This window comes from Lepidochelys kempii, chromosome 3 (assembly GCF_965140265.1).
Source record: "Lepidochelys kempii isolate rLepKem1 chromosome 3, rLepKem1.hap2, whole genome shotgun sequence".
NCBI lineage: Eukaryota > Metazoa > Chordata > Testudines > Cheloniidae > Lepidochelys > Lepidochelys kempii.
Window position 1 is genome coordinate 112,712,479 of NC_133258.1, and position 27,409 is coordinate 112,739,887.

Genomic DNA, 27,409 nt, shown 5'->3' on the forward strand with positions numbered 1-27,409 from the left:
GGCCTGACTCGGTGCTCTGTGCTGCGCGGTGGCGTGGCTGGTTCCAGCCGGACGGCGCGGCTGCCTGTCCTGGTGCAGCCACGCCACCAGCCACCAGTGCTCCAGGCAGTGCGGTAAGGGGGCAGGGAGCTGGGGAGGGGGTTTGGATAGAGGGCTGGGGTGTGGTTAGGGGCTGGGGGCGGTCAGAGGACGAGGAACAGGGGAGTTAAATGGGGACAGAGGTTCCGGGGAAGGTCAGGGAGAAGGTGTGGTTTGGATGGGGCAGGGATCCGGGGGGGGAGAGGGGGTTGGATGGGGCAGCGGGTGGCAGCCAGGGGCGGGGGTTCCGGGGGTGGTCAGGGGACAGGGAGGAGGGGTGTTTGGATGGGGAAGGGGTCTGTGGAGGGCAGTCAGGAAGGAGCGGGGGTGTTGGATGGGGTGGCAGGGGGCAGTTAGGGGTGGAGAGTCCAGAGGTGGTCAGGGGACAGAGAGCAGGGGGGGTGGATGGGGCAGGGGTCCCGGGGGGGGGGGCGAGAAGCAGGGGGGGTTGGATAGAAGGCGGGGACCAGGCCATGCCTGGCTGTTTGGGGAGGCACAGCCTTCCCTAACTGGCCCTCCATACAATTTCTGAAACCTCTTGCGGCCCTCAGGCCAAAAAGTTTACCCACTCCTGTTTTACTACATCAATTACTTACTGAATTGGAGCCCAGGTGGGAAGTGTTTGTGGGGTTCCAATTCAGCGATAAATCAGTTCATAGTGTCTCAGACTATGGTTCAAATTCTGAACTGAGGATATCACATGGAGAGAATATCATTGAAAGGCTTTGATAGCACTGTTTTTTTAATTTTAAGGAAGGATCTGAAAGAAGAAAAGAGACATTTGAGGAGGAGTCAGTTCTAAGTGCATGGATGAGCATTGAAGAATACCCATTTCAATCAGTCACAGGATTTTACTGTTTCTCAGTTTGCTCTGAATAGAAAATGTCACCCTTGTGAATTTATCAATGTACTGTATACACTGTACCTAAAAATACAATACAGCTTGATATAGAAAGTGTGGGGAAGCCAGGAAAGGCATTTAAAAATGGTTTGAATGCAATTACAGTGAGACGCAAGGGAGAATATTTACATGGCTGAGTTTTGTGTGGACTGCAGGGAGCTGAGAGTTCAGGACTCTAGAGACTAAGAAATACCAGTAATGGAGGTAGGCTTGTATTAAAAAGGAAGGGATGAATTTTGGAGACAATGGAGCAAATCCAGCAATAAGATGAGGTGAACATTGCCTTTGAAAGGGAAAGAAAGAGAAGAGTTACCACAACTCTTTTCTATTTTCCACAAATCTCGGGTCTAGTTTGGCTAAAGAGTAAACACAAGGGTCATTTTTAAATTAAACTTTTTGTTTGCTTGAAGTTTTTAAATACATTTTGAAATGTGGATAAAACGAGCCTTTAGAGTAGTCCTTTTTCCCATTGCAATCAATGGGAGTCTGTTTCAACCACACAAAGTTGAGCAAACACAAGAGCAAAACAAAAACACAACAAATCTTCCATGCCAGCAGATCAGAGCTCAGAGCAATGTACAGCCATAGAAGTGTTAAAACGTCAATGTAATTTGTAATACATACTTCCATCTATACAACCTTCGATTTATAACAGTGGCCTGTATTTTCAAAAGTGATTAGTGATGTTGGGTGCCTCAGTTTATGGGTACCCACTTGAGACATCTTAAAGGGCCTGATTTCCAGAAAGTCCTGAGCGTCTGCCTGCTGAAAATCAGGCCTCTTTAACGGGTACCCATAATTACCACTAGTCATTCATAAAAACTTAGGCCCAAATCTGTTTCCTTTTAACCAGGTGGTGAAAAGATTTTATTTGAAAGGGATGAGACTTGATATAGTTCCTATGCTACTGCAGCTCAGCTATGTATATCTCCTGAGTAAAGGATGCCAATCATGCTAAATGGCGCTCAGTTGTGAATTAAGGGTTTTATGATCTTTTACCCTCCAGGGACCTAATTATTTAACTACAGAATTATTGTACTAATAGAACTTCTGGCAAGATGGAACAAAGGTCCCAACTGAAGAGGGGAAATGCGATAAGATTCATTCAGTTCTCACTCATTACATTTTTAGTAGCTTTTTATAACATTTTGACTTATGAAAATATGTACAGTACATAGGACATACCTTTTGGGCTGTAAATTGTATGTAAGTTAATATTTAAATTGTTAACATGTAGAAAAACATGTCTCAGTCAGCTTCAGAAGAGTGAAGCAAATATATAAAAGAGAACCATTTTCCAGGGATTGATAGGAATATTTTTGTAAACTTATTAATTCTTTAAAGTCTGTTTGATTCCAGTTTCTCACTTTTGGGGCATAAAAAGTCCAGGAACAGAGTGCTGTGCATTGCTTTATAGTGAACTGTTTGTTGCTTTGTTAGTAAGCAGCAGACATGCGCTTTCTTAAAGTTAAAGACTAGCCAGGACTACTTCTGAAGGGTGTGTTATCTATTCCTCCTTACCGATGAGGATAACACTGGATGACGTGCAGCCTTGAGATTGGGCACAGGAGTAAGGGAACGTGGTGGCATCTGGGATGTAGGGAATCTATCCCAGAACAAGGGGATTTTACATTTTATAAAATGTGCTGCAGAGCATTTAAGTGTAATTGACCACTGAACTGCACTAGCTGAAGTAATGAATACCATGCATTTGGGAAGCAATATCCTTGCTTTAATTTTTATTTGCTAAATCACTAAACTTAGTCACTTGTAACAGTTCCCCCATCTGTTAGTTCAAAGTAACAAGAGTGTGACTGTAATTTATACATTCAAAAGACTTCAGTTCTTCTATTTATGCATACTGTGGTAGTGAGAAGTTGAACCCATGGCCCTGTAACAGTGTGGTGGCAGTCTACGTAGACAGACATGTTTTGTGTATTTTAAGAGGTTTCCGTATAAGAGGCATGGTCTGTGGCAGAGCTGGTGAGTAGTAGTTAGAGGTCTACTAAACTACTGTGTTATGGTGATGACATACTGATGTGGTTCTGCAAGCTAAATAAAATATAGGAAAGAGACATAAAAAGAAATAAAGGGCACGCCTAAGTAATTATTGCCAGCAGTGAATGTTTGCATCACAGAGCTTAAGTGTGGTCAAAGTACCCAAAGACCTTACTAAATAAACAAATAGCAAAGTATCAGTGAGTCAAAATGCATATAGACAGGTTTCAGAGTAACAGCCGTGTTAGTCTGTATTCGCAAAAAGAAAAGGAGTACTTGTGGCACCTTAGAGACTAACCAATTTATTTGAGCATGAGCTTTCGTGAGCTACAGCTCACTTCATCTCACATCCGATGAAGTGAGCTGTAGCTCACGAAAGCTCATGCTCAAATAAATTGGTTAGTCTCTAAGGTGCCACAAGTACTCCTTTTCTTTTTGCAAAATGCATATAGTGCCTTTTTAATATTTTGATCAAATTGCATTTCTCACCAATAGGAGCTAGTTTACAGCAACAGGAAGAGAGCAGATATTTACAGAAAAGGTGCAGGGCAATAGAGAAATAACATCCTTATGGTTCTAATTATCATTATAAGCAGACAGCAAATATAGCAATGTAATCATCTCATCAATTATTTTTAAATACTTAAAACAGGCCCTAATTACTACTCCCACCCAAGTAGCTGTTGACCTTTGCTGTCAGAATGTTTTATGGTATTTTTAATTTAATCCCTTTAAGAGACTGAAACAAACAGTATATTTTTAAAGGAGTGATATGTTAATGAAGACTTAAAACTGCAAGGATTAATCATCATTATATTTGAAACCAAATGTGTACCTTTTGACCTCTACATTTTGAGCTTTCCTCAACTGTGACTTCGAAAGTTGAATGCATTTGAAGTAGTTTAATTACTGAGGATCAAATCCTTAGGCTTGAGTGGCTGGGCTGTGAACTGGGGCCCTCTACCAGGGCTGGTGAGGTTAAGAAATTCCTGCTTCCTGAGGTCCTGGAGTGGCAGCAAAGCTACTCTATGCCTGCATCTGTAGCTTGATGACTATGGCAGTTCCCTGACGGTTGTACTTTCCTCCTGGAGTGAGAATGGTGACTCCTACCTACTTGTGAATCCACTGAACTCCTCACCAAATCCTATAGACTAGGGCGAAGATCCTTCATCTTGTGGAGCAGAACTGCATCCCCAGCTTCCTCAGGGTTCTGCCGGGCAGTGGAGGAGGTGAAAGGGTTTGGTCCTAAGGAATGGAAAAAATATCACTATGCACCTACGTTACTGTTTCCACACCTCCTTCCTCACTCCCCATGGATGTGAGTAAAATTCAGTTTGAGGATTGATTACCTGTTTCATTCAATTAACACAGATGATTCTCTTTTTCCTTGAGATCTAACTCAGCTTTGTAACTAGCAATATGTGTGGTGGGTGTAGACCTCAGTGCTACAAGGTGGGATGGATTCTGAAGCATTACAGTTTTTTCTGTGTATGCTGCATGGAATTACTTTTCATTGGTTCTCTTTTCCAAGACACCACTAGCCTCAATCTTGGGATACGTACTTAGTTGGATGATAAAATCTGGCTTTGACTCAGTGTGTGTGCGTGCGCGCATGCATCCTGGTGGCCCAAAGTAATGTAGCTTATTGCTGCATAAATAGTGGCTAGTGGGATGCCATAAATTCACACTGCACAGCTTTTTCCTGTTAGATTTTATTTTACTATTTCTAGATCCCACTTGAAGAAAGCAAAAGTTGTATTAGTCTAGTAGGCCATAAATAAAACTAGTTGTAAGAAATCTCAGTCTCCCTCCTTCTCTTCCTCCTCCTCCCCCTCCTTTACTAAACTGACTTGGGGAAAAAGTAAGCATACTTTATTATATAAACTTATGTACATGTTTTTGGGGGAAGGAGAATGGATTTATTTTTTAACCTTTTTAACATTTTTAATTTGTGTTATGCTGTTACAGGTCTATCTAAGTGAGAAGTAGGAGACCCCTTTCAGAATCGTTCAGAGCACTGTATAACTGCTGCTCTTTTAAAACTCATGACTCTTCTACTAACTGTAACAGGCTACACCATGGGCTGGAGTTCTTCAGTGGAGGCATTGCAAGGGGGAAAAGGGGAATGACAGGAAAAGGTTTTCTTGCCTTTTTACAGCATGTATGATTTGAATAGTCACAGGAAATAAAAGGTTAAATAAGGGCCAGTCATGTATACTTACTTATTTAAACTTGGTATATCAGTTGAAGAAAATTGTAAATTGGTATCCTTAAATATAAAGGACTTAATCAGAGGACTTGTTTCCTCATTAAAATCCATCAGTTTATCTGAGAACACTGTGCATAAAAGAGTGAAAATGTCTTTTGAACTGAATCCAATAAATGCATAGTGTGAAAATTGAGTGGTATTGGTCAAATCATTTATAGTAATGAAAATGTTTACATTAAATCATATTAAAGTGTAGAAAACAATCTGAAGTTTGTTTTTTTTTTTGTACAAGAGAATAATTACATTATAGTAGTTTCCTAATGCTTCAGGACTGAAAAATAAGCTGGCTAGATATATGTTCCTCCTGTGCTCTTTTATGTGGCATTTTGCGCTATTGGCTACCTTTTTATGGAAGGTGACAAGAAATAATATGACCATGGTTTGTTTAAGTTTTAGGGAAAGGATAAATTGATGGTGATTGAAATAATCTGGAATAATTTGTAGCTACTTTGGTCTAGCAGATGAACTTCAATTCTTTTTATGTTCAAAGAGGAAAGCAGTACAAAGAGATGTTTGTCTTCCATATAGCCTTGTTTTTCCAGGGCAGTATTAAGCTGGGGAGGTCTTATGACCTTGAAAGAGAGACTTCCACAGAATTAAACAAATAAGGAGAAACATAGTATGTGCAAAAATGTTTTACTTGAGTAAAATTAGTCTGTTTCCTTTATTCAGCTTCTCCTTGATCCTTCAGTGAAGTCATAATCCTGTGCTTGTGGTATTGGTCAGTTGCCATAATAATGGTTGTTATGTCACACGTTCAGCAGGAGGTCACTGCATATTAACTAACTAATATTAACAATAAGAAGGAAGGAATGCAAGCAAAAATAGGGAAAGAATAGATTAGAGAATACTTAGATAAATTAGGTATATTCAATTTGGCAAGGGCTGATGAAATTCATCCTAGGGTACTCTAAGGAATTAGTTGAAGTAATCTTGGAACTGTTTGCATTTATCTTCAAGAACTCATGGAGGACAGGTGAGATCACAGACGACTGGAGAAAAGCAAACATAGTATATAAGATGGGCAACAAACAAGGACCCAGGGAATTACAGAACACTCCTCTTAATTTACTAACAAATTATTGAACAATCACTTTGCAAGCACCTGGAAGAGAATAGAATTTTAAGGAATAGCCCCCATGGATTTGTCAAGATCAAATTTTGCCAAATCAATCTACTTTCCTTATTTGATAGTTACTCACGTAGTGGATGGGGAGGAAGCGGTAGATGTGATATCTCTTGATTTTCGTAAGCCTTTTAATGCTGTCACACATGATATTCTCATAAATGAACTAAGGAAAAGTGGTCTTGAGTATATTGTTATAAGGTGGGTGCAAAACTGGTTGGAAGACTGTACTCAGAGAGTAGTTATCAGTGGTTCCCTGTCAGACTGGAAGGGTGTATCTACTGGGGTCCCACAGAGGTCAGTTCTAGATCTGATACTATTCAATATTTTCATTAAGGACTTGGATAATGGAGCGGAGAGTATACTCATAAAATGTGTGGATGACACCATCTGGGAGGGATTTCAAGCACTTTGGAGGGCAGGATTAGAATTCAAAATAATCTTAACAAATTGGGAGAATTGCTCTGAAATCAATAAGATGAAATTCAGTAAAGACAAGTGGAAAGTACTACACTTCAGATGGAAAAATCAAATGCACAACTACAAACTGGAAAGTAACTGGCTATGTGTTACTACTGCTGAAAAGGATTTGGAATTTACAGAGGATCACAAATTGAATATGAATCAGCATAGTGGTGCAGTTGAGAAAAAGGCTAATATTCCGGGGTTTATTTACAGGAGTGTCATATGTAATTGTCTTTGCATTGGTGGGGCTTCAGCAGGAAGGCTGTGTCCAATTCTGAGCACCACATTTTAGGAAAGATCACAGAATCATAGAATCCTAGAATATCAGGGTTGGAAGGGACCCCAGAAGGTCATCTAGTCCAACCCCCTGCTCAAAGCAGGACCAATTCCCAGTTAAATCATCCCAGCCAGGGCTTTGTCAAGCCTGACCTTAAAAACCTCTAAGGAAGGAGATTCTACCACCTCCCTAGGTAACGCATTCCAGTGTTTCACCACCCTCTTAGTGAAAAAGTTTTTCCTAATATCCAATCTAAACCTCCCCCACTGCAACTTGAGACCATTACTCCTCGTTCTGTCATCTGCTACCATTGAGAACAGTCTAGAGCCATCCTCTTTGGAACCCCCTTTCAGGTAGTTGAAAGCAGCTATCAAATCCCCCCTCATTCTTCTCTTCTGCAGGCTAAACAATCCCAGCTCCCTCAGCCTCTCCTCATAACTCATGTGTTCCAGTCCCCTAATCATTTTTGTTGCCCTTCGCTGGACTCTCTCCAATTTATCCACATCCTTCTTGAAGTGTGGGGCCCAAAACTGGACACAGTACTCCAGATGAGGCCTCACCAATGTCGAATAGAGGGGAACGATCACGTCCCTCGATCTGCTCGCTATGCCCCTACTTATACATCCCAAAATGCCATTGGCCTTCTTGGCAACAAGGGCACACTGCTGACTCATATCCAGCTTCTCGTCCACTGTCACCCCTAGGTCCTTTTCCGCAGAACTGCTGCCTAGCCATTCGGTCCCTAGTCTGTAGCTGTGCATTGGGTTCTTCCGTCCTAAGTGCAGGACCCTGCACTTATCCTTATTGAACCTCATCAGATTCCTTTTGGCCCAATCTTCCAATTGGTCTAGGTCCTTCTGTATCCTATCCCTCCCCTCCAGCGTACCTACCACTCCTCCCAGTTTAGTATCATCCGCAAATTTGCTGAGAGTGCAATCCACACCATCCTCCAGATCATTTATGAAGATATTGAATAAAACCGGCCCCAGGACCGACCCTTGGGGCACTCCACTTGATACCGGCTGCCAACTAGACATGGAGCCATTGATCACTACCCGTTGAGCCCGACAATTTAGCCAGCTTTCTACCCACCTTATAGTGCATTCATCCAGCCCATACTTCCTTAACTTGCTGACAAGAATACTATGGGAGACCCTGTCAAAAGCTTTGCTAAAGTCAAGAAACAATACATCCACTGCTTTCCCTTCATCCACAGAACCAGTAATCTCATCATAAAAGGCAATTAGATTAGTCAGGCATGACCTTCCCTTGGTGAATCCATGCTGGCTGTTCCTGATCACTTTCCTCTCATGCAAGTGCTTCAGGATTGATTCTTTGAGGACCTGCTCCATGATTTTTCCAGGGACTGAGGTGAGGCTGACTGGCCTGTAGTTCCCAGGATCTTCCTTCTTCCCTTTTTTAAAGATTGGCACTACATTAGCCTTTTTCCAGTCATCCGGGACTTCCCCGGTTCGCCACGAGTTTTCAAAGATAATGGCCAGTGGCTCTGCAATCACAGCCGCCAATTCCTTCAGCACTCTCGGATGCAACTCGTCCGGCCCCATGGACTTGTGCACGTCCAGCTTTTCTAAATAGTCCCTAACCGCCTCTATCTCCACAGAGGGCTGGCCATCTCTTCCGCATTTTGTGATGCCCAGCGCAGCAGTCTGGGAGCTGACCTTGTTAGTGAAAACAGAGGCAAAAAAAGCATTGAGTACATTAGCTTTTTCCACATCCTCTGTCACTAGGTTGCCTCCCTCATTCAGTAAGGGGCCCACACATTCCTTGGCTTTCTTCTTGTTGCCAACATACCTGAAGAAACCCTTCTTGTTACTCTTGACATCTCTGGCTAGCTGCAGCTCCAGGTGCAATTTGGCCCTCCTGATAACATTCCTACATGCCCGAGCAATATTTTTATACTCTTCCCTGGTCATATGTCGAACCTTCCACTTCTTGTAAGCTTCTTTTTTATGTTTAAGATCCGCTAGGATTTCACCATTAAGCCAAGCTGGTCGCCTGCCATATTTACTATTCTTTCGACTCATCGGGATGGTTTGTCCCTGTAACCTCAGCAGGGATTCCTTGAAATACAGCCAGCTCTCCTGGACTCCTTTCCCCTTCATGTTAGTCCCCCAGGGGATCCTGGCCATCCGTTCCCTGAGGGAGTCGAAGTCTGCTTTCCTGAAGTCCAGGGTCCGTATCCTGCTGCTTACCTTTCTTCCCTGCGTCAGGATCCTGAACTCAACCAACTCATGGTCACTGCCTCCCAGATTCCCATACACTTTTGCTTCCCCCACTAATTCTACCCGGTTTGTGAGCAGCAGGTCAAGAAAAGCACCCCCCCTAGTTGGCTCCTCTAGCACTTGCGCCAGGAAATTGTCCCCTACGCTTTCCAAAAACTTCCTGGATTGTCTATGCACCGCTGTATTGCTCTCCCAGCAGATATCAGGAAAATTAAAGTCACCCATGAGAATCAGGGCATGCGATCTAGTAGCTTCCGTGAGCTGCCGGAAGAAAGCCTCATCCACCTCATCCCCCTGGTCCGGTGGTCTATAGCAGACTCCCACCACTACATCACTCTTGTTGCACACACTTCTAAACTTAATCCAGAGACACTCAGGTTTTTCTGCAGTTTCGTACCGGAGCTCTGAGCAGTCATACTGCTCCCTTACATACAGTGCTACTCCCCCACCTTTTCTGCCCTGCCTGTCCTTCCTGAACAGTTTATAACCATCCATGACAGTACTCCAGTCATATGAGTTATCCCACCAAGTCTCTGTTATTCCGATCACGTCATAGTTCCTTGACATCACCAGGACCTCCAGTTCTCCCTGCTTGTTTCCAAGGCTTTGTGCATTTGTATATAAGCACTTGAGATAACCTGTTGATCGCCCCTCATTGCCAGTATGAGGCAGGAGCCCTCCCCTCACAGACATTCCCGCCTGTGCTTCCTCCCGGTATCCCGCTTTCCCACTTACCTCAGGGCTTTGGTCTCCTTCCCCCGGTGAACCTAGTTTAAAGCCCTCCTCACTAGGTTAGCCAGCCTGCTGGCAAAGATGCTCTTCCCTCTCTTCGTAAGATGGAGCCCATCTCTGCCCAGCACTCCTCCTTCATGGAACACCATCCCATGGTCAAAGAAACCAAAGCCTTCTCTCCGACACCATCTGCGTAGCCATTCGTTGACTTCCACGATTCGACGCTCCCTACCTAGGCCTTTTCCTTCCACGGGGAGGATGGACGAGAACACCACTTGCGCCTCCAACTCCTTTATTCTTCTTCCTAGAGCCACATAGTCCGCAGATCATAGAATTATAGAAATGTCGGACTGGAAGTGACCTCGATAGGTCATCTAGTCCAGTCCCCTGCACTGAGGCACGACTAAGTATTATCTAGGCCATCCCTGACAGGTGTTTGTCTAACTTGTTTTGTAAAATCTCCTGTGATGGAGATTCCATAGCCTCCCTATGTAATTTGTTCCAGTGCTTAACTATTCTTACAGTTGGGAAGTTTTTCTTAATGTCTATCCTAAATCTCCCTTGCTGCAATGTAAACTGAGTTTTGCAGAAGATTAAATTGTTTTAATGCTGACATCAAACAAATAAGTCTTCAGAACTGTCCAGATTTTTTTATATTAGTTTGATTTAAATGAGAAAATAGTTTGTTGGCAATTGTACAGAAGTAAAAAGTAAATAATTAAGTAAAGGATAAGTACAAAAGCAAACATTTACATATCTAAGACAGAATCATTAAAATAACACTAAAGTTTAGCAACAGAATACTGAAATTGCCAACAGCTTGACAGAAAAGTTGTTTCTCTCACAGCAGAAGCATTATCCCTCTGCCAACTCTCAGTCCAGATTATCTGTCCCAGAAAGGGGTCTCTGTATAATTACAGTCCTTTCTCACTTACGCTTAGTTAGCTTTTGAAGTCCACGTGACTGGAAGTCTGTAACCTGTGGTGACTTTCGTCCTTACATCAAATGTTCTTTTCCCCAGGGTCACATCTGTTCATTAAACCATAAGACAAACAATTCCTAGAAGTCAATGCGGACAGCCAAAATGTCTAAATGTGCACAAATATTAGGTAGTTGTCCCTGCAGTTTTCATTTCTGTTTTTCTATGGCAATACGCATTTTGCTTCTCACTTTCAAGGCTCACATACCTTTAGTAGTTTTTCATTAACATGCAAAGGATGGTAGCTCCTCTGCTGGCAGTCTAACTCAAATTAAGAAAATGATATGTGTAAGAAGCACACATTCAGAAGACCGTTTATTGCAGATTGTTATAATTAGGGATAGGCAGACTGGTTTGAGTAAAATAAGAACAGACCATCCAGCAATCTCACACTTTGAATCTGAGCAGAACCATTAGTTATTGCACTGCCAACACTTTTATTTATACTTAGCCAAGCCAGCTTTGCACACAATTTCTGTAGTCCAATATATTTTTCTTCATTAAACAATTTGTCCTAAAATATAATCTAGATTTCTTTATTTTTGAGTCAATATGCATCTATATATGATTTTCTGTCTCATCCCAATGTCATGCTTCAGGCAGCCTTTGCATCTCTAAGGTTTTAATAGATGAACCATCAATATTTTATTGAGTCAGATGAGGATTGTATATAGCATAGTTTTCTGTTCTCTCTTTTCTTTCTCTCTCTCACTTAGTTTCTCTTGAATTTGGCTGGTGAAAATGTTTTTATACATAATGTGAAATTAGAAGATTATAACTTTGCTGTTTGTGTTACAAACGCACAGGCATTTACCACTGGATGTAAAGTAGAATCTGTTTTCACGTTCAGCAGTATAGGGCTTATGACACACAGTACAGTAACTATGACTCTACCCTTCAGAGGGCAATGGTACATGTATGCATTATTTAGTTCATTTACAACATTAGCGAAAACAACACAACCAAAGCCTTGGTCCAGAACTTGAACTATCTCATCCCTTACTTTTCCTTTTTTGTATACCATGGCATTTCTAGATCCCAAATGAGATTTGAAGAAATGCTGAAATACTGCTAAAACAGCTGTGTATGGTCAAACTAATAGAAGTAACCAGTACCAATCTCGCAGACAAGCCTATTCCTGTGATATTTTCCACCTAGATTTTGTTATGGTTTGTATAATTTGGATGAACTTTGGCTAGATCTCAGAACTTTTGGCTTCTTATCTGAACTGAACCATTGAAAGTTTTGAGGTTCATCCATTAGTAATTATTATTATCCCATTCACTTTTTGAATTGATTCTTTATAAAAAAAAAATCCATGAAGGCCTGGTCTATAATGGCCTTATTTATAAAGGCTGACATCTTCCACAAAAAACTATAGATTGATCCACTGAACAGTTAAACTCTTAAATTGGAGTCTATTAAGGTAATTATATTTAATACAAAAATAACTTTTTGGTTTTATTTTTATACATAACAAGTTTTTTAATCTAAAAAATTTCCTCTTAAATTTGGACTTCAGCATTGATATGTAAGCTGCAGATATGTAAATCCTTTGTAGTGTCTCATAAGATACTAGTCCAGTTAGTACTGTGTTTCATATATGCTGTTGCTGCAGAATGAACAGTGAGAGAGCTTGCCAAGTTGACAGTACTGTGTATTTCTGGGAGCTTAGTGCTTTATTCTATTTATAGTAAACCAGCACTAAATTATTTATAACTGGTTAAATTGAAAGTTCCCAGACTTCATTTTACAAGAAAATGAAATTACCCAAGTGATCTCTTCCATGTCCCGTCTTTCTTTGCTTTCAGTGCACAATCCTGTATTCACTGGTATGGAGTGAATGATGACCTATAATGTGTTTTCTTCTTGAGATCAAGAAGCTTAAAAGAAGTCGTACAAATAAAATATAGCACATAGTTTTTAAAAAAAGGAAAATAAGGAATTCCACTTCAGGATGTCAAATACAGAATAACACTACTGTGCTGGTGTGTATTACTCCATAAAGATCTCAGTGAGGTGCTGGATTTATACTGAAGAGGGCAATAATAGTTATGTAGCTTTTCATACAGAATGGATGCAAGTTTGGGGTATAATGGGAGTCTTGTTACAGCACTGACTGGTTACTGGGGCTTCGTCTACACTTGCCTTTTTTCTGAGAAAGTTCCCTCTATTCCCACTGGTGCAGCTCTGCTGGTTGTAGCAATGGCAGGAATTGCCCTTTTAGATAAGACTTCAGCTGACTGCTAGAGTTTAACCATTTAACCATTTAAACCTGCTCACAACCGCTCTGTGTGACACTGGTGAAAATACTGGGAGTTGTTCGCATCTTGTTCACATTTGTGCTCTTGCTGTTAGGGCCATGCCAGTGTATTTGTGTAAGCAAGGACTGAGAGAGCCTCTACCATATAGTTGTTGGTGGTGTTCAAAATACCTCTTGAAACCATAGAACATGATGAAAAATGGTGCCAGGCAAAAAGTAGCAACATGACTTCAACTTAGTGACCAGTCACTGTCTCACTGAAGTTAATGGCAAATATCCCATTCATTTCAATGGTGCAGGATCCAGGTTCTTGATAACAAAGAGTCTTTTACATACCTACTTGATCCATGGGGTATGAGACTGTATTACACAGTAGCCAAGGGTGAAAGTGGGCCAGTACAGTGTACTGATAAACACCCGCACTGGCCCATACCCAGCCCACATTTAAAGCCCTCTTTAATGCCCCTGCCCCTTTTGCCTCCCTTGTCGGCAGCCCTGCTGGTAGGGTCCATACTGGCAGGGCCGCCGACAGTGGGGGAAGGGGCAGCAACGTTAAAGGGGCAGTGCTTTAAGGATGGTCCTTTGCTGCGGCAGAGCTTTAACGTTGCTGCTCCCCACCCCCCAGCAGCAGTGGCGTCCGGAACCCCGCGCCCCTTAAATCAACACGGGAGCCCAGGGCAGCATTGGGCTGGCTGGGGGATGCTGACCCCCAGCCCGCCCCTTCCTCCTGAGGCCCCGCCTCTTCTGGGGCTCGGAGCCGCCCTGGCCCGTACTGGTAAGTGTTCTGACTTACTCTCACCCCTGACTGTAGCAGACTTTGAGACAAGCCTCCTAAAGGAATAGGTAGTCAAGTATTGCTCAGAAGTATATAATTTATCCTTCTGTCAGAATACAACATAAATTCCTCCTCACGTGTCATAGATCGATAAAAGTCCTGGTGTGCTACGCTCTAGAGTGTCTCCACCTGCCGTTTTGCCTTCCTGTCTACTTCCTTTTTCCCCTCAAGTGGGGAGCTGAGAGGGTTTCATGCTCTTTTCCTCAATGTGCTCTTAAAAAGACATAGTAGGAGGACAGAAGTGGTCACAAACGCACCCATACCTTCTCTTAGATGATTTGGTGTTGGGAGACCTTTACTCTCCAGGCCAGGAAAGGCATGTGGTGGCCACTTAACTATTTTCCTTTGGGCCTTAGGAGGTCTACAGGGGGAAGAATGCATGGCTGGCTTCAGATTTGGGTAGCCACTAGGGGTACAATGAAGGCTGATATTTTCAAAGGAGTATAAGCTAGCTCACGGGGCGAGAAGACACCACTGTGATCAACTAAACCAGGAGTGGCCAACTTGCACCTGAGAAAGAGCCAGAATTTACCTATGTACATTGCCAAAGAGCCACAGTAGTAAGTCAGCAGCCCACCATCAGCTCCCCATGCCTGCCAGCAGCCCTGCTGATCAGCGCCCCTCTTCCCCATGCCTCCTGCGGCATGCAGGAGGCTCTGGGGGGAGCGGAAGGAGCGCGGGCATGGTGGGCTTAGGGAAGGGGGCAGGAAGGAGAGGGAGGCCTTGGGGGAAGGGGTGAAGTAGGGGCAGGGACTGTGGCAGAGCCAGGGGTTGAGCAGTGAGCACTCCCACCCCGGCACATTGGAAAGTTGGCACTGGTAGCTCCAGCCCCAGAGTTGGTGCCTATGCAAGGAGCCGCATATTAACTTCTGAAGAGCCACGTGTGGCTCTGGAGCCACTGATTGGCCACCCCTGAACTAAACCGATCTCCTGTATAATGCAAGACATAGAACTTTCCTGAATTAATTTCTATTTGGGCTAGAGCATATCTTTTAGAAAAACATCCACTCTGGATTTAAAAATTGCCAGGAAGGAGAATCTGCTGCAACCCTTTGCAAATTATATGTCATTAATTACCCTCACCGTTAAAAATTTGTTTCTTATTTTCAGTCTGAATTTGTCTAGGTTCAGCTTTCACACACCGGATCTTGTTATGCCTTTGTCTATTAAAAAGCCCATTATCACATTTTTGTTCAATTGTTGTTTATAAAATGTCTTCAAATAACACCTTAACCTTCTCTTTGTTATGTTAAATAGCTTGATCTCCTTAAATCTATCACTATAACAGGGGTGGGCTATAACAGGGGTGGGCCACATCCAGCCCGTCAGAACTTTTATTCTGGCCCTTGAGCTTCAGCCAGGGAGTGGGTTTGGGGGCTTGCCCTGCTCCGGCACTCCAGCCAGGGAGTGGGGTCCACGCAGCTCCTGGAAGCAGTGGCATGTCCCCCCGCCCCCTTTGGCTCCTACTATAGGAGCAGCCAGGGGACTCTACATGCTGCCCCTGCCCTAAGTGCCAGCTCTGCAGCTCCCATTGGCCATGGTTCCCAGCCAATGGGAGGTGCCATGGCAACGCCTGCGGACAGGGCAGCGCACAGAGCTGCCTGGCCGCACTTCCACGTAGGAACCATAGGGGGGACATGCCACTGCTTCGAGGAGCTGCTTGAGATAAGCACCGCCCAGACGCTGCATCCCTGATCCCCCTCCCAGGCCCCAACTCCCTGCCCCAGCCTTGATCCCCCTCCCAGGCCCCAACTCCCTGCCCCAGCCTTGATCCCCCTCCCACCTGCTGAATCCTTTGGTCCTACCCCAGAGCCCGCACCCCCAGCCGGAGCCTTCACCCCCTATCTCAGCCCGGAGCCCCAGCCCTGCACCTGACCCTCATTTCTGGTCCCATCCTGGAACCCACACCCCCATCCGGAGCCGTCATCCCCTCTCGCACCCCAACCCCCAATTTCGTGAGCATTCATCGCCCACCATACTATTTCCATACCCAGATGTGGCTCTTAGGCTAAAAAGTTTGCCAACCCCTGCAATATAAGTTATGTTTTCCAATCCTTTAATCATTCTTGTGGCACTTATCTGAACAGTCTGCAATTTATCAGTATCCTTCTAGAAGTGTGGACCCCAGAACTGAACACATTGTTCCAACATTGGTCACACCAGTGTCAAATTCAGAAGTAAAATACCCTTCCAAATCCTACTCAGTTTTCCCCTGTTTATGTATCCCAGACACCCAAATACAATTAAAATCCAGTGGAAGTTAGGCTTCTTGGAAAGAAGGCTTGCAGAAAACATGGCAGCTGCGTTGTAGAACTTCTGATCCCCACCAAGCAAAATCTTGCTCAAGGGAAGTTTTAAGAGCTCTGCATGGTCCTCTCCTTTCTCCTCCTTCCTAAACCTAATGTTTTCTCCCTGCAGCTCTTCATTCTATTCTTTCTGCCTGATCTCCAATTTGTTCATGTAGAACTGTCCCATTGTAATTACTCCCTGGGTGCAAGCAGCTGATCCTCATAATGTACATATGTAATTTCACCTCAGCTTCCCCATATTCCCCAATACCAAAAATGCCTTTCTTTCTGATTTTGTAATTTTCCTTCCCTTATTTAGTTTTGAATTGGTTATAGAAATAACTGCCTTGATTTGGTTACTGAACATTCTTCTTTGTTTAAATTTGGTCTGCTGGTCCTTGACTGAGAAACTTCCTATGTCTTTGATTCCAAGAAAAAAAAGATTTAACCACCAGGTTCTCACAAAGACCTTGTATATATATGACTCACTACATGTTAAAGATTACTAATTATCTAGGAAACCAGACCACTGTAATACCATAATCCTCTTTCATTCTATACCTGAATCTTTCTTTTCTGCAAAAAAAGTGAGAATTCAGAATATATGTTCAATCCATGCAAATATGGTATTGGTATCGATGTAGTTCTAGTGGATATTAGTCTGAAAACCGATTCCTTTTTTAAATGATCAAAATTTTCATAATATTAAAGGAGGGAGAAGACTAGTATTGGCTTATCTAGGAAACCATGTTTTTTAAGAATAAATATGCTAAAGAACTATCTGATGACATTTTCAGGACAATTAGGATCAATTGTGTCATTAATAACTTCTATTTTTTTTAAAAAAGGGGGTTGGGAGGAAATAATCTGTTATTACATGAAATGGGTTACTCCAGGGCTGTGGACCCAGATTTCAATGCAAACAGATTAGTGTACCTTCCATTATCATACCATAGCCACCTCAGAAAGTACTTTATTTTCTTATTGATATTTACAGTCATGGCACGCACATTCTCATATGCCAGTACAATGTTTTAAGTGTTCCTGGTGCTGTACTGTATAAACACAGAATAATAAATTTCTTTTTCTCTACTTCATGTAAGCATGCTATACAGAGATACCTATTTTGTCTTATCAACATAGTGACTGTAGTGTTTATGATATAGTACCGTAGTAATGAGCCGCTCACCTCTACGACATGTCTTTCTTTCAGATTAGATGATCACAATCATCCCTTCTGGCCTGAAAGTCTGAGTCTGTGTCTTTCTCTTTCAGCTCTTTTAACTTCTTATAGTAGGAAACAGTTCATAGAATAATTCGCCTTTTCTGGATATGTCTCTATCGAAACTTTCACTGTTTAACAATAATATATATATATATTGTTAGAGGCCATGTTGGGGTGAAAGTGGAGCCTTCTTTCCTACCTGCAAGTCCTCCATGTATTTTGTAGATGTCTTTCAGGTTCAATTCCCAGTTTGCCTTCCATAACCCCTTCTGCTGTACTAGAAGACCTTCTTCATTCTTACCAGGTTTTCAACTTGCTATATGAAACTTCCTGCAGATTTATTTCCCAGTAAAGCTGTTTCTCAGATTGGCTTTACATCGATATGAATTTAGAGCTTGATACTGTGATGTGGTGATCAGTGAGAATATTTGCAAAAGGACTTCAACAGGATTGAAGGCAGTGGGGAGCATACCATAGAGCAGCGGTTCTCAAACTGTAGATCGGGACCCCAAACTGGGTCCCAACCTCTTTTTAATGGGGTTGCCAGACTTGCTGGGGCCTGAGGCCAAAGCCTGAGCCCTGCTGCTCAGGCCCATCTTCAGCTCTGGATGGTGTGGCTCGGGTTACAGGCCCCCTGCGTGGGACTGAAGCCCATGGGCTTTGACTCCCCACCCCCCTCCACCCCCACCCCCAGCTGGCAGGGCTCAGGCTTCAAGTCCCTCTCCTGGCATCGTGTAGTAATTTTTCTTGTCAGAAAGCAGTCAGGGTACAATGAAGTTTGAGAACCCCAGCCATAGAGAAAGCTCTCTCCTGTCAATGTCCTCCATTCCTGGATCTGTTGGGTTTTTTGTTAACCATTTGGCAAAAGCTTTCATCTGTTTATCAAAAGGGAACGTTTGTTTTAAACTTGCTACACTGAAAAAAGAGGATTCAAATTAGTGCACTGATTTGTCATTCCATACATGTTCAAAATAACTTTAACTTACATGCCAAAGGGGCAGAAGAATGAAATGTAGCAGGAAAAGATATCTAATTTGAGGGTTGAAGTAAATTTTCCCTACTGGTGACCTACCCTTTTTGCCCCCTTTTTGGTTTGTGCAAGTTACTCTTATTGGATTCCAAATCAATCCTATTTAAACTTTCACCACTTATATCTGTCTCGTGACAAGTTTATATCACCACTTTTCACTGTTGAGACTTCCATGGTAAATGAATCTGTTTACATCCACTCAGAATTTGACTCATTATTTTTAAATGTGTGTAGTAGCAACCCAAAATCAAGCTGCTAAAATTAAAAATTGGTTTAAAAACAGAAATCAAGCACATGAAATACCTGTGCCAAGCCAGATATGAAGATCATTGTAGTTGCTCAAACACTGAAAGATTAGTTTCAAGAAAACAAAGTGAGGAAAATGCAACATACAGAAACAGTGGTATAGAAAGGTGAGATGTTAATAATTAGACCATATTCAATGTTTATGTGTATTTCAAAAAAGATTTTCTCCTTTTAAGGTATTAGCTCATACTTTCTAGTTCCGTCTTTTGTAGGGAACGTACTATAAGCTACAGTATATAGTATGAATATACTTATCTGTTTAAAACTTGAGAGGAAAAGAAAACAGCAGTAATTCAGATCTTTTTTTTTCAGCAAAATAACCATGACAGCTGTTTGCTAAAATTGTAATTAATGTTCTTTTAATTTTGGTAAACTCAAATGCCTGGAATAACTACAGTGGTGTGTATGAGTGTGAATGTGACTCGACAGGCTTAAACATACCTTTTTTCAATAAGATGTAATATTTTAAAAAGACCTATTACCAATTTCATACTTTTTAGTGAGTTGCTACTTTTCAGATATTATCTACCATTTTTAATGTGTTCGTTTGTTTAAAAATTGTCTGCCTTGCCTAATAAAGGTCTGTGCTTAACGCAGAGCAAGAAAGACAACGTACTCTTATTTTCAAGAAAAGTATTAAAAGTCATTTTTACATCAATAACATCATTCTCTTGACTGCATTCATTATGGGGTGGGTTGCTGGACGCATTTAGCTACTCCATACAAACTCTTCATTTTTAAGGAAAACTGATATGTACACATGGCCAGATGGTAGGGAAACGTAGTCTATGGCTAGTGCTGGAAAGAATGGTCTTAGCATAATGTCTTAGCTTTGACAAACTATATGTAACAATATTTTTTTCTGAACTGCTGATTCTTCCCCATCAAACATGTTTTTTCAGAGGCTTTGCCTATAGAAGAACCATTTTATCAAAGGACCATATAGGACTCCTTTCAATTATTTGTGAATAGAATTATTTTCCAGGCAATCAGAATCAGTGGAATGCAATATTAGGTGTGGGGTGAGAGTGGAGCATTCTGAACCAGAAAATAGACATTAGCAATTAATTAATTAGTCCCACAAGGAGAAGGTACTATTATATTAGAATAATAAGAAGATGAGCTTTTGATTTTGCATTAAGGACATATGAGGGAGACTTGAAGTGAAAAATGTGAATGTTCTTTAGAGCCAGTTCAATGAAATAAAAGATGTTGAGGCTTCTGCATTCGTGGACTCTCATGCCAGACCAAGAAAACTGTGAAGAACCATCTTCTTTGGATTTGGAGTAGGTTTTACATGATGTTGAACCCTAGATTAGTTTTTCTTGACTCCCACCCTTTATAGTGTCAGACAAGTGATTTTTAAACTTAAAGGAATTAGAAAAAGTATTGAAAACACAAAGTTTTAAAACTTAATTTACATAGTAATTCAAGCTTTTTTTTAATAAAATGGATTGATTAGTTGTATTTAACTAAATTAGTGGTGTGGAGCTGTCATTAGCAAACCTATTGGATTTCATGCCTCCTCTGTCCAAAATGCTTTCTTTTATGATGGTACCATGAATAATTCTGCAAGATCCTTACGTTGAGCCGCTGTCCTTCTGGCCAAGGAGGATGGAATGGAAACCCTTTGAGTCTGCAGTACACATTCTTAACTAACCAGAGCATTTCATTGCGAGCTACATGAGACACTTCTTCCTCCCAAAGACAGAGTGTGTTGCCGCTGCAGCACTGAACAATCCTGGGATCCAGAGACTGACTTATCAGTGGATCTCATTTGTAAGGAACTTTTTCTCTCGGGGGTACTTATGTGGGCCCCATCATTCTGGTATCTTAGTGCCTCATAAACATTAATGAATTTTATCCTCATACTACCTAGCCTCTTGGTATAGGGACAAAGGGATTTTCTTACTATCTTGGGCTTGGAGATGATTCAGATGACAAGATGTTTGAATGTAGCTGTCAGCCTGATGGAGACTGCCAGAACTGCGGAGAGCCTTTTGCCTTCTGATGGGTATATTAGGAAAGGTTCTGTTTGATATGGGGAACAGAGTGAGAGTTAAGGAAGAAATGCTGCATGCGTTTATTCGTGTGTGTGTATAAAATAGAAAAAACCCTGAAGTTGTGGGTCTTGGGTGGGTGTTTTATATTGGACTAACCTACAGGAAAGCACTTGAGAATCACGGGCTTTTTCTTCGGCCTCAGGAAGGAGAGCAAGTTGGAATGGCAGGCATAATAGTATTGTTTGTTCAGACTTTTTGAATATTCTGAGACAGAAATTAAATCACAGGTCAGTGGGCGGGAATCCGGTATAGGAAAATGCAGAAAGTCTAGTGTAGGTATCACACAGTGTTTGTCAACTTAATCTGACCAAAATCTAGGAGCCAGCCCCAGAATGATGTTATTTAAAATTAAATTGTGTCTACTGAGATTCATGAATTATAATTGTTTACAACTCTGTCCTTATACATGTACACTATATTTTTTAATACTGTGAATAACTAAAGGTGCCATTGTCCCATTTCATACACCTGGACCATTTAGTTTTGTACTAAAACTCTAACATTTGTGCAACTGGCTGTCAAACATGTGGATGAGCCAAATCACCCCTAGTTTTTAAAAAAAGAAAAATGTAGCAAGAGAAAGCGTTTGTTTGACTTGGTTCCTGTGACAAAACAGAAACACTGGGAGGGACACTAATTCCCATAAGATGTCACTAAGTAATTTTTATGGGTTTGAAATTACATTGCATAATTTTTGTGTTTGTCTCTTTTCCCCCCACCAGGAAATTCCACTTACTTGGATGACCATGGACCACCCCCGCGCAAGGTGAGCTCCTTCCATCCTTACCAGCTGCTTTCCTATTGTATATTTTGGGCCAAATTATGCTCTGTTCCTCCGTAGTAAATATGGAGGAGCTCCACTGAGTTTTACATTGGTGTAGCTGAAAGCTCAATTTGGCCCTTTTGCCCCCCCCTTTTTTAGAACGTATTTTCTTCTCAGGCTTTTGTAGATAGCTTGCACAAAAATACGTTTAACATGGGTAAAACTGGTTCATTGAAGTCAGTGGGAACGGGATTTCAAACCGTTCTTTCCTGGTGCCAACATGATGCAGTTTATCAACACGTACAATAGAATGCTCAGTGGTCCTCTATTCTGGAACAGTATTATCACTTGGTCACTTTAGGAAGCGTCATCAAATTGTTACAGTTATCGTTGTTCTTGTGAAGTATTTGCTCACAACAGCCTAACAGGGCTAAACTATTGTTTCTAAACCCTCACACTAAATCTCTTCCTCTCAGTGTTTCCCTTTTAAAAGGAAAGTATTTCAACAGGTATAGTACTTCTAAAACCTTAAACAAATGCAGAATACATGAACTCAGTGAAATTGGGGTCTATGTTAAAAAAAAAAAATCTGAGAGTGGCTGCACTGGTTTATGCTGAGGACAGTGTACTCTTAAAAGGAAATGGTTATCAAGATAAACATTACTGTTTCTTGATTTTTAAATGAGACTTGTAACAGAGGTGTTTTAAAAAAAAGGGAAGGGGATGGGGGAGAAATCACATGATATACTGGCATTTTACAACTGTAAACTTAAGTTGACCTACATTAGGTTGACTTACAGCCATGCAGTAATTACTGCGGGGGGTGATATCCACATTGCCCTTCTTCGGTCAGTGGTGTGCATCTTCATCAGGGGTGCTTCCACTGACTTAAGAGTGGCAGGCACATGCAGCCCCCCACTGGGAACAGGGCAGCTGCACCAGGCTTCTTAGCTCCCCGCTTCTCACCAGGAGCTGGGCTCAGCTCTGAGCACGGCAGCCGACTGCACTCTGGGCACAGAGCTTCCCCCTAAGTGCAGCCATGCCCTCAGTTGGGAGTGGGGAGCCGAGAGCCCGGGTGGCTGCCCCGTTCCCAGTGGGGAGCGGAGAAGCCCAGTGCAGCTGTTCCCTTCCTCGTGTAGGGATGGGGTGCTGAGAAGCCCAGTGCGGATGTCCCATTCCTGGCAGGGAGCTGAGAGCCTGGGCAGCAGCCTGGGCAGTGTGGGGATCCGGGACCCCGGGGTGGAGCATGGCTCTCCGTAGGGAACCTGGGTGGCAGCCTGAGCCAGGAGCCTGGGTGGCAGCAGGGCTGAGGAACCAGGAGACAGCTTTCTTGTCAATTTCATGGCCCCAGCAGAGCTGTGAAATTGACAGTGACAACCAATAGATGTAGGTAACGCAGTGTCTGCAGGGGCACTGTGTCACCCTAACTATAGCGATATAAGCCCTATGCCTCTCGTGGAGGTAGAAGTATCGTGTCAGTGTAGTAGGACACTTACATCGGGAGGAGCAAGGCTGTAGCGTGTACACTGACATAATTAGGTCAAAGTAAACTGCCTTAGGTTGACCTAACACTTTAGTGTAGAGCAGGCCTCAATAGTTGTGCTGCTAGTGTCAGATAGTAGAAGAGTGGTAGGTGGCAAACTGGTAGATTATAACATTAAAATTTAAAATTAGGTGTGTTTTATCAACTAGTGAATATAATATGGAAAACAATAGACACAAATAATACTATTGTAGTTTAGCATTAGATTGTATCAGAGGGGTAGCCGTGTTAGTCTGGATCTGTAAAAGCGGCAGAGTCCTGTGGCACCTTATAGACTAACAGACGGATTGGAGCATAAGCTTTCGTGGGTGAATACCTGATAGATGCACCCTTAATGCTGGAATAGCTGTGTCCACAGAAGGCAATTTTAGCTCTTTAACTGTATCATTTTTTAAGCCAATGTAGTTATAGCTGTACAAAAATTCTGTAGGCCAGACCCCAAATCGCTGCCTTCATTGGTGAGGGATGTGAAAATGGCCTGCGTGCTGGCAGCAGTTGCTAGAACCATTGTGCAAGCATAATGTTTCCAGGAGTGTTTGTGGTGGAGGTGTCAAGTACACTTACGTACAGGGTTAGGTAAGTGTAGTATGCTGGTCCAACTTTTCTGGCCAGTGAACTGTGGGGCGCTGTAGTCTTGCTGTGCTCTTTTTCACTGACTGAGTTATGGGCACTGCTTTCCGAGCATTTCAGGAATGCAAGGATGAAGATTATGTCTGGCCTCTGCAAGAGGAAAAGTGGTGACAGGCTTTTGTGCATCCAGGTACAATCTAGCCATTAATATATATGATTCTCTGAAACCTAATTTGGTGTTACCTTAGCTCTGAGACTTTCCAGAAAAGACACATAATAAGAACATTATAATGACATTGTTTTTGCTGCTCTATAAATAAATATAGTGAGTTTTCTTAGAAAGGAAGGCGTAATCCTGCCATGCTATTAATTTTATCATGTTAATTTTATTTTCCTATGCATAGTGTAATATGGTGACATGTTTATATCCTGGTAATGTAAATGTTTCATTTGCAAGGTTATGTACTGTGCAAATGATATACAATGACAAGATAAATATTTTTAAAAGGTTTCCTTTCCCAGATTCTCTCATTTTTCTCTGTTACTTGTAACAGAGGTGTTTAAAAAAAAAAAAAGGGAAGGGGATGGGGGAGAAATCACATGATATACTGGCATTTTATAAATAGCAGATTGGCTTTGGCTGTGGGTATGTTTTAATATGAAGCATTGCCAGGTGAACTCATTTCAGTGGGAATTAGGTACCTAGGGGCTTTTGAAAAGAGGCACCTATCTGCATCTTTGAGCACCCAAAAACCTGTAAAAATCTGGTCCTAAATGACTTAGGTGCTTGTGAAAATTTTGTCCTTAATCTCTCAAAATACAACAAAACCTCCCTTTTAAACATCACACTCCCTCTCCCAACCCCTAAGCTATATTTTTTTCTAATTGCACCTGGAGAGCACAAGTATCCTTATGGGTTTCCTGCATGAGTAGTTATGAAGGTAGATCATTATAGTCCTAGCAGAGATAATAAAATAAACTTAAGTAAACTCTCCACTGATAACTGCTAAGGTAAAAAGATAAAGCTAAATGATGGTTTTTTGTCTTGAAAAATTGTTTCCTGTGTGTCCCTGAAAGACATTTCTTCTGTTGTTTGGGTACAGTCTCCTGCTTCTCTCTTACCCAGAAACATTGTAGCATGCTTGGTCTACAGTAGTGGTTCTCTAACTTTTTTTTCCACGGACCAGTTGAAAATTGCTGAGGGTCTCAGCAGACCACTTAATGATCTTTCCAAATGTTGTTAGTACTGTTAGCTAACTATTGTAAAGCGCTTTGGATAAAAGCGCTATATAAAGAAAATTAATAATAAACTTTTTTTGTTCTACAAATAAAACAACACAACTCAAATTTTAATATCAGTAGTCTTACCTTTTTAATGCGATGGATGTGCCCTCCCTCCCCCGCCACGACAACTCCCGAGCTGGGGCTGGGAAGGAGGGGGGGGGGGTCTCTCCCCCGCTGCGGCAGCTCCCAAGCTGGGGCTGGGAAGGAGGGGGGGTCTCTCCCCCGCCACAGCAGCCACAGAGCTGAGGCTGGGAAGGAGGGCCGTCTCTCGCCAGCAGCTGCAGCCCTGGAGCTGGGGAAAGTCGCCTCCTTCTCTAGCCGCCACAGCCCTGCAAATCCCAAATTCCCCCCACCCCCTCTTCTCACCCCACTTCCCCCTATTCCCCTCAAGGCCACCACCTCATTTTACATGTGCATCTTCTTCAGGATCCAGGCACCTAATTAGTGAGCCACACCTGTGCAGCTTCACTAATTAGGTGGGTGGCCCTTCATTCTCTCATGTGTGGCTGCCCAGGCACTCACCTTAGAGGGAACTATCCGCGGACCACCTGAATGGAGCTCCTGGAGCACTTGTGGTCCGCGGACCACAGTTGGAGAACCTCTGGTTTAAAGAATTGCTTAGAACTGGCCTCCAGGGTAAAGTATTCGGTGCTTGACAGAGTAAAAGCAATGTTTATTCCAGATCCATATTTTTTGTGTTTGATTTAGCACTCAGAAATGCCTTCCCAGGCCAGTAAGGAAAGGACTGTAATCTAGATTAATATAAGATTTTTTTTAACCTTGTCAACTTTTTTCTGATTTGCATGCCAAATTTAGCATTTTGTTCCTCTTATTTCAGGAGTTTTGCGTTACACAAGAAAAGGGCTGGGGGATGTGTGCCATAATGCACAGTAGCAACAGTTCAGATTTATCCATCCTAGACAATTTCATAGTACAGTCTGAAAAATTTACCTTAGTTCCCTTGTCTTAAAGATTCCTGGCTAATCTGCAATTGCTTTAAGATCTTCCCAGTGCCTTACTATCTTTAGTATATTCACTTAGTACAGTGTGGTGTCTATCCCTTTTTTCTTCTTTATTTCACTCCTCTTCCAGCTGGCAGATAAAGTTTCAAACTTCTGATGACAAATACTGTAGTCTGAAGTGTGTCCCGTGCTTCAGTATTATCTGTGATACTCATAAGATTAAATCTGTGTCCTGCTGATGTCATCATGCTTAGTCTTTGGGCTTCCCAATGTGAACTAGGATGTTTTGAGCAGCCTGAACGTGCTCAGATTTGAATTGAGTGCTTGTGCAATGAATAAAAGTTCTGGGCATTTTGTCCAACCAGCCTCAGTTCTGGGTGTTTAAAAAACAGTACAGCAGGGCAATAGAATATAGTCTTATGTAAGTGCTAATTATCTTACATTTTGAAGCATGTGCCTAATTGCCTCTTTAAAAACATTGGGAGGGCATAGGTTGGGATATAAACATCTTGACTGTCCCAACAGCAACACATTTGCAGTTCTCACTTATTTTTCTGTTCACTCCGGTTTGTCTAAACATTTGCAACGCTGACATTTAGATATTGTGCAGATACTTCATAGTGTTTGTTTAGGGCCATATTCTTCCCTCAGATCCAAAAGTTCTATTGCATGATTAGGTAGGTGTGTATACGTTACTTACCCTCCTTTGAAGCATCAGCTACTGCCATCTGCTTGAGGCAAGAAACTACATGCGCCCTGATTCTCATTCAGGCAGCTTCTGCGTTTTTTATCTCAAGCTAAATATTAGGCTGTTGGAGTTGTAAATTATGAAGTGATAGATGGATGATTCCAAGGGGAATGACGTACAGAAATTGGTAGGTATGATTTGGCTCTTAAATCCATTGTTTAAAATAATATCCGTGTAAAGAATTTTTTAACAGGGCTTCTTACTTTACTACACCTGTCAGCATTCAGTTTTTTTTAATGTGCATAATGCATAACTGTAGAAGCTCTTGGCTGTCGCATGCAATCCTGCAATTCACTTATCCTGGAGTTGTACTTCTGACTTGTTTAATTCATCTGTGAATTCATAGTAGTACTGGGTACTAGTATGGGAAACTCTCCAAATGTTTTTATAACATCTGTGATATTAATCGGTGAGAATTACAGTGTGCTCTAAATGAAACAAAAACATGAAAAGGGGATTTT

The 27,409-nt window shown here is 42.1% G+C and overlaps 1 protein-coding gene across 4 annotated transcripts in view; it reads left to right on the plus strand.

The window, feature by feature from the left end:
• Positions 1-27,409, plus strand: part of UST (uronyl 2-sulfotransferase) — a 292,969-nt gene that overhangs the window by 82,796 nt on the left and 182,764 nt on the right. For all 4 annotated transcript variants that reach the window (XM_073337584.1, XM_073337587.1, XM_073337585.1 and 1 more), the window contains exon 2: positions 21,801-21,844. In XM_073337584.1, coding sequence (XP_073193685.1) covers positions 21,801-21,844 — 44 coding nt within the window. The remainder of the gene's footprint in view (positions 1-21,800; positions 21,845-27,409) is intronic.